The sequence below is a fragment of the Octopus bimaculoides genome, chromosome 1 (genome assembly GCF_046866305.1).
Source record: "Octopus bimaculoides isolate indiv1 chromosome 1, ASM4686630v1, whole genome shotgun sequence".
NCBI classification, from domain to species: domain Eukaryota; kingdom Metazoa; phylum Mollusca; class Cephalopoda; order Octopoda; family Octopodidae; genus Octopus; species Octopus bimaculoides.
In genome coordinates this window covers 194,714,445-194,728,508 of record NC_142928.1, presented here as the reverse complement: position 1 = coordinate 194,728,508, position 14,064 = coordinate 194,714,445, and the positions used below count along the sequence as shown (strand labels likewise).

Sequence of the window (14,064 nt, the reverse complement as noted above, 5' to 3'; positions counted from 1 at the left end):
GTATGATCATGTGGTGAGAATGGATAAGGACAGCTGTGAGAAAAAGTGCCACACTCTAGCAGTTGAGGGAACTTGTGGAAGAGGTAGACCCAGTAAGATTTGAGATGAGGAGGTGAAGCACGACCTTCGAAAGTTTGGCCTCACAGGAGCAATAACAAGTGACCGAGATCTTTGGAGATATGCTTGAGAACACCCGGCAAACCAAGTAAGACCGTAACCGTGACCTATGCCAGTGTAGCATAACCAGTCCATTTAAGAGTGCTTGAGTAAAATCATTGTCGTGGCCAATGCCAGTACCGCCTGACTGGCACCCGTGCTGGTGGCATGTAAAAGACCCCATTTGAGCATGATCAATGCTAGCGTCACCTGACTGGTTCCCCTGCTGGTGGGACATAAAAAGCACCATTCAAGCATAGTTGATGCCAGTACCGCCTAATTGGCACTTGTGCCACTGAAATGTAAAAAGGAGTGGTTGGTGTTAGGAAGGGCATCCAGCTGAAGAAAACTTTGCTAGATATGATTGCAGCCTGGTGCATCCTTCTGGCTTGCCACCCATCAAACAAACCGTCTGACCCATGCCAGCAATGAAAACGGACGTTAAATGACAACGACGACGACGATGATATATATATACATATATATATATATATATATATATATATATATACATATATACATATATATATATATATACATATATATATATATATATATATATATATATATATATATATATATATATATATATATATATATATATATATATATATATATACATATATACATATTAGTTTCGTATGTGTATTTCGTGTGCAAGATTCTTGATGTGGATACGTGTGTTGAAAGAAATACAATTAAACCTTGGGAGAGGCATTATGCCGGTAATAAACACACGCACTGGTTCAGTCCTTTATTAATTTATATAGTTTTTTGTTAAATTATTTCATTGCACTCTTGCAATCTCTTCAGTAACTTGTCTCTCCACTTCCATTTATTTTGAATATATGATCAAATTGAAATGGATGAGACAACAACAACCTCAACACACAGGAAACAAAGACAAATACCCAAATAACATCAACGGGATTCTGATGTCGGACTGCGAACTACCGGAGATATACAATGACATCGCAAACGAAAATAGTCACACACCTGGAATGTATGGCTCAGTACTACTGGATGAAAATGAAGCGTGTGCCATAGGATTACCACCGAAATATGCAGTGTATAACAAGGTCAGTAAGATCAAATGTTTATCTGAGATTGAAAAAACATTTACTAAGATTAGATGGAGGTTAGGACACCACTACAACAACAACTCAGTTGTAAGAAACCACCACGACAGTAATACGCATAATATTCACAATGCAACCAACAATAACAATGGAAATGGCAACAATAACTACACCGCCACCACCACCACCAACAACAATAATGATTACACTACCACCATCAGCAACAGCAATGATAACAGCAATAGCAACAACCATACGAACAGCACCGCACACACCAGGAACAACAGCAACAACAACGTCCGTCACAATAACAACAGCAACAGCAACAACAGCAGCCACACATACAATGATAACAACAATGGCAACAACAACACCTTAGAAAATCTCTTTTATAACCCGGTTGACAAATCCTATGATATGACCCGAATCTATCCAACGGATTTACCTTTCAACAAAAGAGTATGCATCTCGCCATACACAGATGATAAAACAGAAGCCATGATCTCTTTAGCTAGAAGCAGACTCAAGAAAACATTAACACGTTATATAGCAACTGCACCAACACAAAACGAAGCAGAGGCCCACCAACTCGGTACAATAGCTGCAATGGGCATACGAAAACTAAAACGTTGAGTTAGAAACAATGAAATAGTATGCCTCCCTACAGACAAATCAGGCAGGATATCGGTAGACAGCCTGCAAAACTACACCCATACGATGCAAAAACATATAGAAGATATGAGAGAAGTTACACCGCAAGAATATGAAAAAGTTGAGAAAATTCTCAATGCACACATGGGAATGTGGTGTAACATACTCCAACCCAAGAGACGCACAGCACAGAACTTCGCATCATCCAACAACGACATTCCTACACTCTATGGGTTACGAAAAGACCATAAACCCATTGCAGACCCTATCATGGGCCCCCCATGTTGACCGATTTGTGGTGCCAATATTGCCAGCAATTATAGGCTGTCATTCTTCCTCTCACAGATATTAAGACCACACATCGAGATGTCTCCTGATATTTGTGAAAGCACTGAGGACCTCCTCAGCAGAGTCAATGAATGTAACTGCTCCCATGACCTGACAGATTGTATTATAGGCAGTATGGATGTAGTATCTCTCTGTCCATCTATTGACATTGACTTTGCCGTAGAGAGATGTGTTGAAATTATTTCGGAAAGTGAAGTAACCTTCCGTGAAGTGAACACGAGGGAACTAGGCCTCCTCCTAAAGCTCGTTTATAATAATGAATTCTTAGATCACCACGACCTAACTAGATTCTGCCCCACCAGGTCAGGACGGGGTAGACCACATACGATCACATCAGCTGCTAGAAAAACCACCGCAGAGCGTTGGAAGGGATGGAATACACCCACCCACGACCCAGAGGATAATATCCAAACACGAAAAATGGTTGCACATGCTGTAGGTGCAAGTCTGAAGACCACCCTGCAGAACCATATAGTTAAATTCAATGAAAAACTATACATGCAGGTCCAGGGAGCGGCTATTGGTGTCAGTGTGGCCGGAGACGTGGCAAGCCTATTCATGACCTGGTGGGACAAAAAGCTGAAAACAACTCTCGAAGAACACTCAATAACACTCAAACTATACGGGAGATATGTGGATGACATTAACATCGTAGTCAAAACACCATCAAACATTCAGACTGAAGAGAACGAGAAGATCGTGATGGAAAACATCCAGAATATAGCTAATACAATCCACCAGAGCATCAAGGTAACAATAGATTACCCAACAAGACACCTAAACATGAGACTCCCAGTACTTGACACAGAACTTTGGCTAGAAACAATTAATGACAAAGTTCAAATCCTCCACTCACATTATATGAAACCTATATCTTCAAAGTATGTTATCCATAAGAATTCGGCTCTATCACGCAGTGTGAAAATCAATATATTAGTAGCCGATTTGGTTAGAATAATGAAAAACATATCCCCCCTGTGCAGTCCATGGGAGGGGCAAAAACATATTCAAGACTTCATGCATCGCATGCAATTTTCGGGATACAGCCAGAAAGATAGAATCCGGGTATACAGAGGAGCTAACCAGAAATTTGAGGAGATTGTTGTCAAAGATACAAATGGAACACAACCTAGATACCGTAACAAACAGTGGAATAGACTACAAAGGATTAGTGACAAAACAAACAAAAAGACCAACGTGGTACAATGCCGACAAGTTCCAGGGAGTAATGTTTGTGGACGCCACGCCACACGGAGAACTGGCCAGCAGATTTCGAAAAATCCTCAAAAGTACCAAGTTGAGGATAAATATTATAGAAAAACCAGGGAGATCAATTAGATCAATAATATGTAAAACATATCCCTTCAGAAGAACAAGGTGTGTTGAGGAGAGTTGCATTGTGTGCAAAAATAGTCCTGGTACCAACTGCAAAGCCAGAAATGTAGTCTACAAAATAAGCTGTATGGATGGTGAGTGTAAAAATAGAAACACGACATACATAGGTGAGACGGCAAGAAGTTTGGCTGAGCGTGTAAACGAACATTGGAGGGACTATAATAATCAAAAACAAACCTCGGTGCTCTACCAGCATGCCAAAGAACAACATGGTGGTGTACTGGACAGAATTAACATAGAAATCCTGTCTAGACACCCCGGTGACGCATCGTTGCGACAAATACAGGAGTCGGTCCTCATAACTGAAACGCAACCAATTTTAAACACCAAATACACGTAGATGAGGGCCTTACAATTGTCCATGGTTGCATGTGTTGTTCACACATATGATGCGGAATATGAACGTAAATAAATTAATTAAAAAGTCTCTATCTGATCTGATATAAACGAAATTGTTACAAACACACACATGGACGCACATACTTACATATAAGCACGAACACATAAGTGCGTGCACACATATGAGCGTGCACACATACGAGCTTGCACACACTCACATGCTCATACCAAACAGTTTCGAAACAACGCCAAAACAACACCAGATCATATATTCAAAATAAATGGAAGTGGAGAGACAAGTTACTGAAGAGATTGCAAGAGTGCAATGAAATAATTTAACAAAAAACTATATAAATTAATAAAGGACTGAACCAGTGCGTGTGTTTATTACCGGCATAATGCCTCTCCCAAGGTTTAATTGTATACATATTAGGTCATCCCTTAAATAATACGGTTTTCTCAATGGCATGAACTAAAATCAGATGGGGTCGGGATGAACTACCTGCATCAACTTGCTATAAAAGCAGGTAGTAATTTTATCATGCCCTTATTCTTAGTGCAAATTTTGAGGAGTGCAGCAGTTCAGTTTTAACAGTTATTTTCTCATAGCTATAATGGAAGTGACAAAAGAGCATATTTGGCATATTTTGCCTTATGAGTTCAATAAAGGCAACAATGCAATGGAAAGAGCAAGGAATATTAATGCAGTATATGGGGGATTGGACAATAAGCATAAGCCAGTATCAACAGTGGTTCCAGAAATTCCAAGCCAAAAACTGCAGCCTAGAAGACGAGCCTCATCCTGGAAGATCTGTAGAACTCAATGGGAAGAATATCCCATCGTAACTGTGGAGGAACTAGCAGAGAAGGTTGGATTTGGTCATTCGACCATTCATCAACACCTGCGCTAGAAGAAAAAAGACCATCTTTAGTTTCAAGATGAAAGGTGTTCTTCCATCAGGATAATGCTCAGCCACATACCGTGAGGATGACATTCCAAAGGCTGGAGCAGTTTGAATGGGAAATGATGCCCTACTCACCAGGCATCTGATTATCTTTTATTCTGCAGTCTTCAAAATCATTTGAATGGGAAAAATACGAATTCTGTAGACAAGGTCAGATCAGAACTGGGGGAGTATTTTTCATCATAGACAAGTGAATTTTGGAAGAGGGGTTTTGAAAGTCTACCAGATAGAAAGAAGAGCATTGTAGAAAGTGAGGGAGAGTATATTTTAGATTAAAAAATAAATTTGTTTAACTTAATTTTGATAGATAAAAGAAGTATAAAACGCATTATTTATGGAATGACACAATATATATGTCTATGCCCTCATGCCAGTAGCACATAAAAAGCACCCACTACACTCTCGGAGTGGTTGGCGTTAGGAAGAGCATCCAGCTGTAGAAACCTTGCCAGATCATGTGGGATCCTTGTGCCGCCTCCTGGCTTCCAGTTCTTAGTCAAACCATCCAACCCATTCCAGCATTGAAAGTAGATGTTAAATGATGATGATGGTGATGATATATCTATCTATCTATATATATATATATGTGTGTATGTATATATATATATATATATATATATATATATATATATATATATATATATATATATATATATATATATATATATATATGTATGTATGTATGTATGTATGTATGCTACTTCAAGTCACTTATGAGGCTCTCATAAATGTTACTACTAGTAACGTGGAATCCAAAACAACTTGTTGCATAATTGGATTGTCGGCGACTAAACTGGCACCCCACCAGGCTACCCTGGTGAGGAGGGTTGCTAGAAACCCAGCAGGATTAAAAACAAGACCTGTTGAAAGATCGGATGAACCTAGTGCAAGCTCAACAGCTATCTAGCAATAGCACAAGTTTGCAGAAATTATGGGATGGTATCCAGCGTGCTGAAAGACCACTGGGAGTGGGGCACCCCTCAGCTTCTGTTGAACTGTTGAAGCATGTCTCTAGGAGAATGTCACTCTGATATAAAACCAGATATGACATTGGACGTTTTGGGGATCTTGGTTTGTGCTAGAGAACATGGCACTCCCACTTCTCTAAGCCTGTGACTCATATTGGCACCAGACATATTGCTCCAACTTGACTCTGGATAATGTCAATAAAGTGGAGAGGGTTTATGAGGCGTTGTGCAAGCCTTATTGGACCTACAACTCTGTGCAGGCATTGCTGACCTCTACTTGATATGTGCCTTTCCCTGCCTTATATATATATATATATATATATATATATATATATATATATATAAACAATATATGAGTATATGCATATATATGTACGTGTATGTATATACGTTCATCTACATGTACATATAGATACATAACTGGGTACATGACGTGGCAAAAGAACATGGACAAAATGGTAAACAAGGTGCAACAAACAAGCAGGCCACATAGAGACATCCCCTTCATCAGCTGCCACCATATATATATATGTGTGTGTGTGTGTGTGTGTGTGTGTGTGTGTGTGTGTGTATTTGTGTGTGTGTGTGTGTGTGTGTGTGTGTGTGTGTGTGTTTGTGTCTATGTCATTTTCAGTATATATGTATCTTTACTTTTAGTATATATTTATATATTTATTTATTTTTAGTATATTTTGTATTTTTATTTTTATTCGAAAGTCCTGCAGCAATGAGAAGGTGGTAAAGCACGCAGAACTGATGGGTTGGAAGCATAGAGTTAGCGACCTGCATGTAGGCAACCCATGCTAGATATAAGGTCGTCTCCTTGTCGCCCAAGGCAACAGTAGGGTTCAGTTGCTGCATGGGTGTCTGAGCAGCTCCATTTGGAGAGGGCACTGATCACCCAGGGGCCAAGGAGATTCTAGAAAGGTGAACTAAAAATTGCCTGTCTTTCTATATCTGATCAGTTTAGCACAACTGACGGATGTCCATCCTACGCTCAAAAAACAAAGAAACTTTTATTTACAAAATCTGGAAGGAACTTGAACGTTTCATGTTGGAATGTGTGCACTCTGTTGGATAACAAGAGTGACTGTAGGCCTGAAAGACGCACTGCACTTGTTGCTCGTGAGCTGAACCGCTATAACATTGATATAGCTTCACTTTCAGAGACTTATGTAGAAGGTGATGGTCAGCTTGAGGAAGTAGGAGGTGGATGCACCTTTTTTTTTTTTGTTTGGAAGGGAAGTTAGAAGGAGGGGCGCAGAGAGGCTGGTACTGGTTTTGCAGTTTGATCTGATATCCTTAAGAAGCTGGAGGAGCTTCCTGTTCCTATAAATGAACATCTAATGACTCTATGATTGCACCTGAAAGGTGGGCGGTTTGCTACTCTAATAAGTACCTATGCACCTACTTTGACTAGTTGAGAGCCATACTTAGGAAAATCCCCAATTCTGATAAAATCATTCTATCGGGGGATTTTAACGCCAGGGTTGGAACAGACTGGCAAATATGGAACTCTCTAGGCTGTTTTAGTGTATGGAAAATGAATAGAGATTGTCTCATGCTGGTGGAGCTTTGCGATGAACATGGACTTTACATCGCAAGCACTCATTTTATGCACATAGGTCATCACACAACAACGTCGATGCATCCAAGGTGTAAAGTTTGGCTCTTACTGGATTGTTATCATCTGCAAACCTGACATCTATGACATTTTTAATGTCAAGTCCTTTCATGGATCGGAATGCTGCACAGACCACAGTCTGGTGCGTGCAAAGTTCCAGATGATGATTAGAGTGAAAAAGAGAAGAGGGCCAGTTGGCATTCTTTGGTGTCTGAATGTCCACAAGGTATATGATGCTGTGTTGAGGAAAGAGCTTCAGACTCGCTTGTCCAGCATTGAAAATACTGCAGTATGGGAAGATTTTCGAGACCAGGTCCTTCAATGTGCTGCTGAAAAACTGGGATATGCTACTGCCAGACACAGAGACTGGTTTGATGAAAATGATGCTGAAGTTTAGTTACTATTGGTTGCAAAGCACCATGCCCACAGTGTATTGCTATACAGAGGACTTGCAGCTGTGCAATGAAATCAAGCACTTGCCCACTATAGCAGTGTAAAATCACTTCTGTAGCAATCTCTCAAGAAGATGCAGAACACTTGGTGGGAGGATCTTGCTCATGATGTTTAGACTGCTGCTGATGCAAACGACAGCAAGAAGCTTTACCATCTTATGAAACAAGTTTATGGGCCTAAGAGCTCCACATCAGCTCCTTTGCTTTCCAAGGAGCCTTCCACTCTAATTACTAAATCAACAGAAATCACAGATTGCTAGATCAAACATTTCTCTGAATTCCTAAACCATGAGTTAATTGTGGATGAAACAGTGATTAATACTATGCAACAAAGACCTATCATTGACTCCTTAAATTCCACACCCTCAACAGATGAGATAACGACAGCAATAAGTAAATTGAATCTCGGTAGAGCACCTGGAAAGGATGGAATTTGTTCCGAGGTCTTGTGATTTGGTAGTGATTACATCATACAGTCCCTTCATGAACTTACTTGTGCAGTATTCTGCATGAAGAACTTAAGCATGCTGCTTGAAAGTGCACTGTTGGTGTAGTAAATGGGGGAAAGCTTGGTTCACAATGTTTCCAGTCATGTATGCTTGTCATAAACAGGGCTCATTAGCCACCAACGGAGTCGCAAATGCAAAATATAAGTTAGTCCTAAAGGTCATCAATGGTCTTCCTTGGTCACGAGTGGACAGCCATCATTTGCTGCTGCTGCTACTACTACTACTACTACTACTACTACTACTACTACTACTACTACTACTACTACTACTACAAACCTACAGTGCTGTGTTTCAGTATTTCTTGTCTAAACCCCAAAATTAATCAAAATATTCTTGTTTTCTTTTCTAAACTTTCAACAGAAAAAGGGTTAAGAATTTCATTTTAGTTCTGAAATATCTGTTTTCTGTTTGATCTCTAGAATTGATCCCTAATACATGGTCACCAATGGGAGACAAGGAATTAATTAAAATTGTTCCAGTCACAAGTGGACCAGAATATGATGACATCCAGGCAACTTTCCATCGGAATTTGCCTTTATCTCGTATAATCAAAGTTTGTATTTTTAATTCTATTTATAAACAATACTGGATGGTTTATTGCTAAGAAAATGTTAAGAGATATTTTGTTTGTATAAAAAATTTTAATCTCATTGTATGTCCTTAGTGACAGCACGCTTGTTACTGTCCTCATTCCTGATCTATCTATATCTCTCTCCACACCAGCCAGGTAACCTTGTACCTCCTTACAGCAAGACCCTTGTTTCTGTCTCACTATGAAAGGTTATATGAAAGATTTCATCATCTGACACAAGATCACCTCCTCCTATGTCCCCTCCTCTCTCAAAAGATTTTTGTCTTGCAAGTTACTGGGTGACCCTGTCAGTGCGAGTGCCACATAAAAAGCATCCAGTCCACACCGTAAAGAGGTGGGTGATAGGAAGGGCATCCATCCATAAAAACCCTTCCAAAACAGATGTCTGGTGCAGGCTTCTGCCTGGCCGGCTCCTGTCAGACCATCCCACCCATACCTGCATGGAAGACAAATGTTAAACAAAGATGATGATGATGTATCAACCCATTTTGAGATGGATTTATGTGTTTTTGGATATTCACAAGAAATCTTTGCTCAACAAAAATACCTCTGCTTTAACTTTTTATATTGAATTGTAAATGCAACACCATTTTTCAGCTAAACTATTGTGCCTTACCAAAATTTACAGTTGAATCAAAATTGGTATCAAAAATATATAAAAAAAAAGCTAATCAGATATGGTTGAGGCTTCTCACTGCAAACGTTATTTCCTTGTCAAAGAAGTGAATTGATTGTTTTTTCATAAATATATTTTCTTTTCTACAGATTGAGAGAATTCAAAATAAAACATTATACCATGGATACCAGACATTGAAAAAAAAGTATGAGGTAGAAAATCCACAGATGAGAAATGAAGTTGATGGCCTCTGGCATGGTACTGCTGCAGGGTCTGTTGATGGAATAAATAAATCAGGATTCAACTGTAGCTATTGTGGTAAAAATGGTAAGTATATTATCATCATCATCATTCACCTACCCTCCATATTGGCCTGAGCTGGACAGACTGTCACATTGGTTGTTCTTCAAAGTCTTTTCTCACTCAGAGAGGACAGAAGATGTAGTGTTGCTTACACATTCCATGTTTGGCATTGTTTCTACTGCCAGGTAGACTTCCTAACATCGTCCAATCTAGAGTAAACCAGGTGTATTTTATTATTCTGGAATCAACACTTTTATTTATTTTTCTTGCTGGTTTGGGAGGGAGGATCTGTCCCCTTCTATTGATGATCCTCTTGAAGCTTTGTAAATGAAAATATTGCAAGAAAGATATTAGAAGGGGTGGAATTCTAGAGGAGTAATGTTTTAGGGAAGGAGTAGGTATAGTGGAGAGTCTGCAGGATTGGACAGAAATATCAACAAGCAAACACCAGGCCTAGCAATTACCATTCTGAGTTTGTCAATTATAGATATACTGAGATAATCAATACAGTGTTATTAACTCTCATTCAAATATTCAATGTCTGCTACGGCCTAGAAATTGGTTAAGGGACATTTAATAACCGTACAGAAATTTGATAAACCAGCAGTGGTACCACCACAGAGTTGACTCCATTTAGATATCTCAAACGATCCTCTCTCACTAACGCTTTTATCATCTTTTGGAATTAGATTTTGATGTGTATGGTGAATATGGATATGGGGTGAGTAGAAGAGTGGTGTTCCACAAAATGCCATCCAAACAAGTTCAATGGTAAATATTGGCAAGGGACAGGCTTTTAATATATCTCTTCTGAGAAAGTGTTTGGAACTATTAAATGCTTGCAGAGTTTCAATGTCACACATCTGTCAGCTGACATGAAACTCATTCTGGAAGTTTCTGTTGACATTGCTGGGTACATAATTGGGAGAAATGACCCAATTTGGACATCTCAAATCTCTACTGTTATTGTTATTGATTGCCGTGTGTGTGTATATATATATATATATATATATATAAGAGCGTGTGTGTGTGTGTGTGTGTGTGTGTGTATATATATATATATATATATATATATATATATATATATATGATAATAATATTAGGGATAAAAATCCAAATTTACAGGTAAAAATTCAGTTTAATTTAATTTATCAAAATTAAAATTAAATTAAGTTTCACAATATATAATATATGAATATATAGTTTAGAGAAAGGAACCACAATTCTTTTAAAATTTTAGTTTAAACTAAAACTTCAGTAATATTGTTAAATGTTTTTCTTTTACTTATTGGTAAAACAAGTATATTTATATAAATTCATTTGTTATTTATTGTTTGTTGATATATATACATTCATTTTATTATTATTATTATTGTATTTTGACCCGAAGAATAACTATATTTTTGAATAGAATCGACTTTTGATCGATTTTAATCGAACTGATTTTTATTTTCTATTTGAAAATGTGGTTATGAAACACGTGTAATTGTTTCATTAATTTAATATTTATTACTTTGTATTTTTATTATAGATATTTTTAGTGTATTTATTTATAAAATTTTTCTATATGAGACTGGATTTTCATGGATGAATTCAAGTATATATATATATATATATATATATATATATATATATATACTAATTCGGCGCGCTAATTCCGGGAATATGTCTGCAGAAAATATTTACTGCGTCGCATATATCCAGTTTGAGAACTTGGTTATGGTTAATACATTAAAACATAGGGGAAAAAATCATATATTAATTAATATCGATTAATTACCAGGAAGCTAGCACATTTAAAGAATCAAAGAGATTCAGAAACAATATCTGCAATCTCAGGGGATTAAAGTATATATATATATATATATATATATATATATATATATATATATATATATATATATCCATTTCTTTCTATTCTTAGCCACAGCATTCGGTGAAGGTGTTTATTTTGCCAGAGACATCCAATATTCTGCAAATGATGTCTATTCTACTCCTGACCATCACGGAATAAAGAAAATATACAAATGCAGTGTTCTTGTGGGAAGAATGATGCAAGGACAACACGGATTAAAAGTTTTACAGGATTCTTACAATTCTGCTGTTAATAATATTCGAAGACCCAGTATTTATGTTATTTTTCATGACTCTCATGCATATCCTAATTACTTGATTACATTCTCTAATCACTGAATATAACTGGAATTCATGAAACACATATAATGTGAACAGGAATATATTTAAGAAAAGAAAGACAAAGCAAAAAAAAAAAAGTAGGGGAGAGAAAATAAAGGAAATTCTCTAATTCTAGGTGCAATCCCATGGTCTTTTCTAAGAATAAAACTATTCAATATAATATTTTTCTATCATTCACACAGTATTGTTGTCGTTTTTTCCTTTTTTTACTTTAGAAATAATTATTGCTAAATATTAAAATACATGAAGGTGCATGGCTCAGTGGTTAAAGCATCAGGCTCACAATCATGAAGTAATGAGTTCAATTTCCAGGCCAAGCTGTGTGTATGTTCTTGAGCAAGACACTTTATTTCCCAATGCTCCTTGTTCAGTAAGCTGAAGCAATGAGCTGCCACATCACTGGTGCCAGCAAGATACCAAAATCACAACACAGATATGAAAGATTCTGGCAATGGTGTTGTGCTTAAAGAGTTTGCTTCTGAGTCATGTAGTTTCAAGTTGAGCCCCACTGTGTAGTCCCTTGGGCAAATGTTTTTACTATAGCTCTGGGCTGACCAAAGTCTCTCAGCTGGATTTAGTAGACTGAAAACTAAAAGACGTTCACTGTGTGTGTGTGTGTGTGTGTGTGTGTGTGTGTGTGTGTGTGTGTGTGTGTGTGTGTGTGTGTGTGTGTGTGTATCGCCTTTTCTTGACATTGCATTGTGGATGGAAATGAGTGTCACTGTCATATAAGCAGTGTCCTTCATTTCCAATCTTCCATGAAAACATGTCTAGTCATGGGAGAAACATGTTACCCTCTTTGAAAGCAGAGGAGGGTTGGTGACAGGAAGAGCATCTGGACATAAGGAATCTGTCTCAATGAATTCCATCTGATCTATGCAAGCATGGAATAGCAAGAATATTCTTTTTATCTTCAAGAGAATTTCAGAAATTTCTTATTTGTAATAATATTATGAAAACGGCCATTTTTTGTGATTAACTTCCAAATCACAGAACCCTGAGCATTTAAGAGACCAAAACTTGAAACTAAGCTGCTTCCCTGACATGTCAGACCTATTTGGAGAATTATAAAAATCCTGGCCACAATAATCTCCTCTCTCTCCCCTCAAAGAGGAGACTTTCATTCAATCATTAAAAGAACTGATCATTCTAAAGCCATCAGCAAAACTGACAAACATAAAATGGAGAATGAGTGCCAAACTAGAAAGAATTCTCCACAAAAGCTGGAAGTATGAAACAGCAGCAAAGTGTTCAGTGAAGTCTATGAACAAAGTGATGTGCATTCATTGCCCATCGTGTATTCAGATTGAAAAGTTTTTTTGTTGATTTATTGATTACAAAGTATTGATTTCATTGAAAGAAAAACTACAACAGATTCGTGTGACTAACAGCAGCTACTAAACAACTAATGTGAATGTCCCTATTTTAAGCAGATTCAGTTTATAAGAAATCCTAAAATTGCTGAAGAATAAAACAAAGAATTTCCTGTACAACTGAAGCAGGTTTTATTTTTTCATCTAAGGCTGGAGATTGCTGCATGATGTTGCAAGATGCTCCATGTTACTACATGTTGTCAGGTTTGAAGCCATCACAAAATGGTTGATTAGTTAGTTTTGTTATTGCAGTAGCAATCATATCATAGAAGAGTTACTCTGCTTGTTTATTACCACAGAAAGCTGCTAAACAGACTTTCAAATATATTTCATGAATGAGAAACTCATGAAATAAATTTCAAGTGAACTGAACTGTTTTTGTGTTGATTAACCCTTTCGTTACCAACCTGGCTGAAAACGCCTGTAGATCTGTTGTACAAATGTCTTGTTTTCATAAGTTTTGAATTAAAATCTTCCACCAAACTTTAGTCACAATTT

At 37.5% G+C, this 14,064-nt stretch overlaps 1 protein-coding gene across 2 annotated transcripts in view; it reads left to right on the top strand.

The window, feature by feature from the left end:
* LOC106883257 (protein mono-ADP-ribosyltransferase PARP15) overlaps positions 1 to 12,370 on the top strand; it is an 89,580-nt gene extending 77,210 nt beyond the window's left edge. For both annotated transcript variants that reach the window (XM_089364929.1, XM_089364922.1), the window contains 3 exons: positions 8,906 to 9,039; positions 9,844 to 10,021; positions 11,922 to 12,370. In XM_089364929.1, the coding sequence (XP_089221055.1) occupies positions 8,906 to 9,039; positions 9,844 to 10,021; positions 11,922 to 12,190 (581 nt within the window). In that variant the 3' untranslated portion in view covers positions 12,191 to 12,370. The remainder of the gene's footprint in view (positions 1 to 8,905; positions 9,040 to 9,843; positions 10,022 to 11,921) is intronic.
* Positions 12,371 to 14,064: the final 1,694 nt, after the last annotated feature.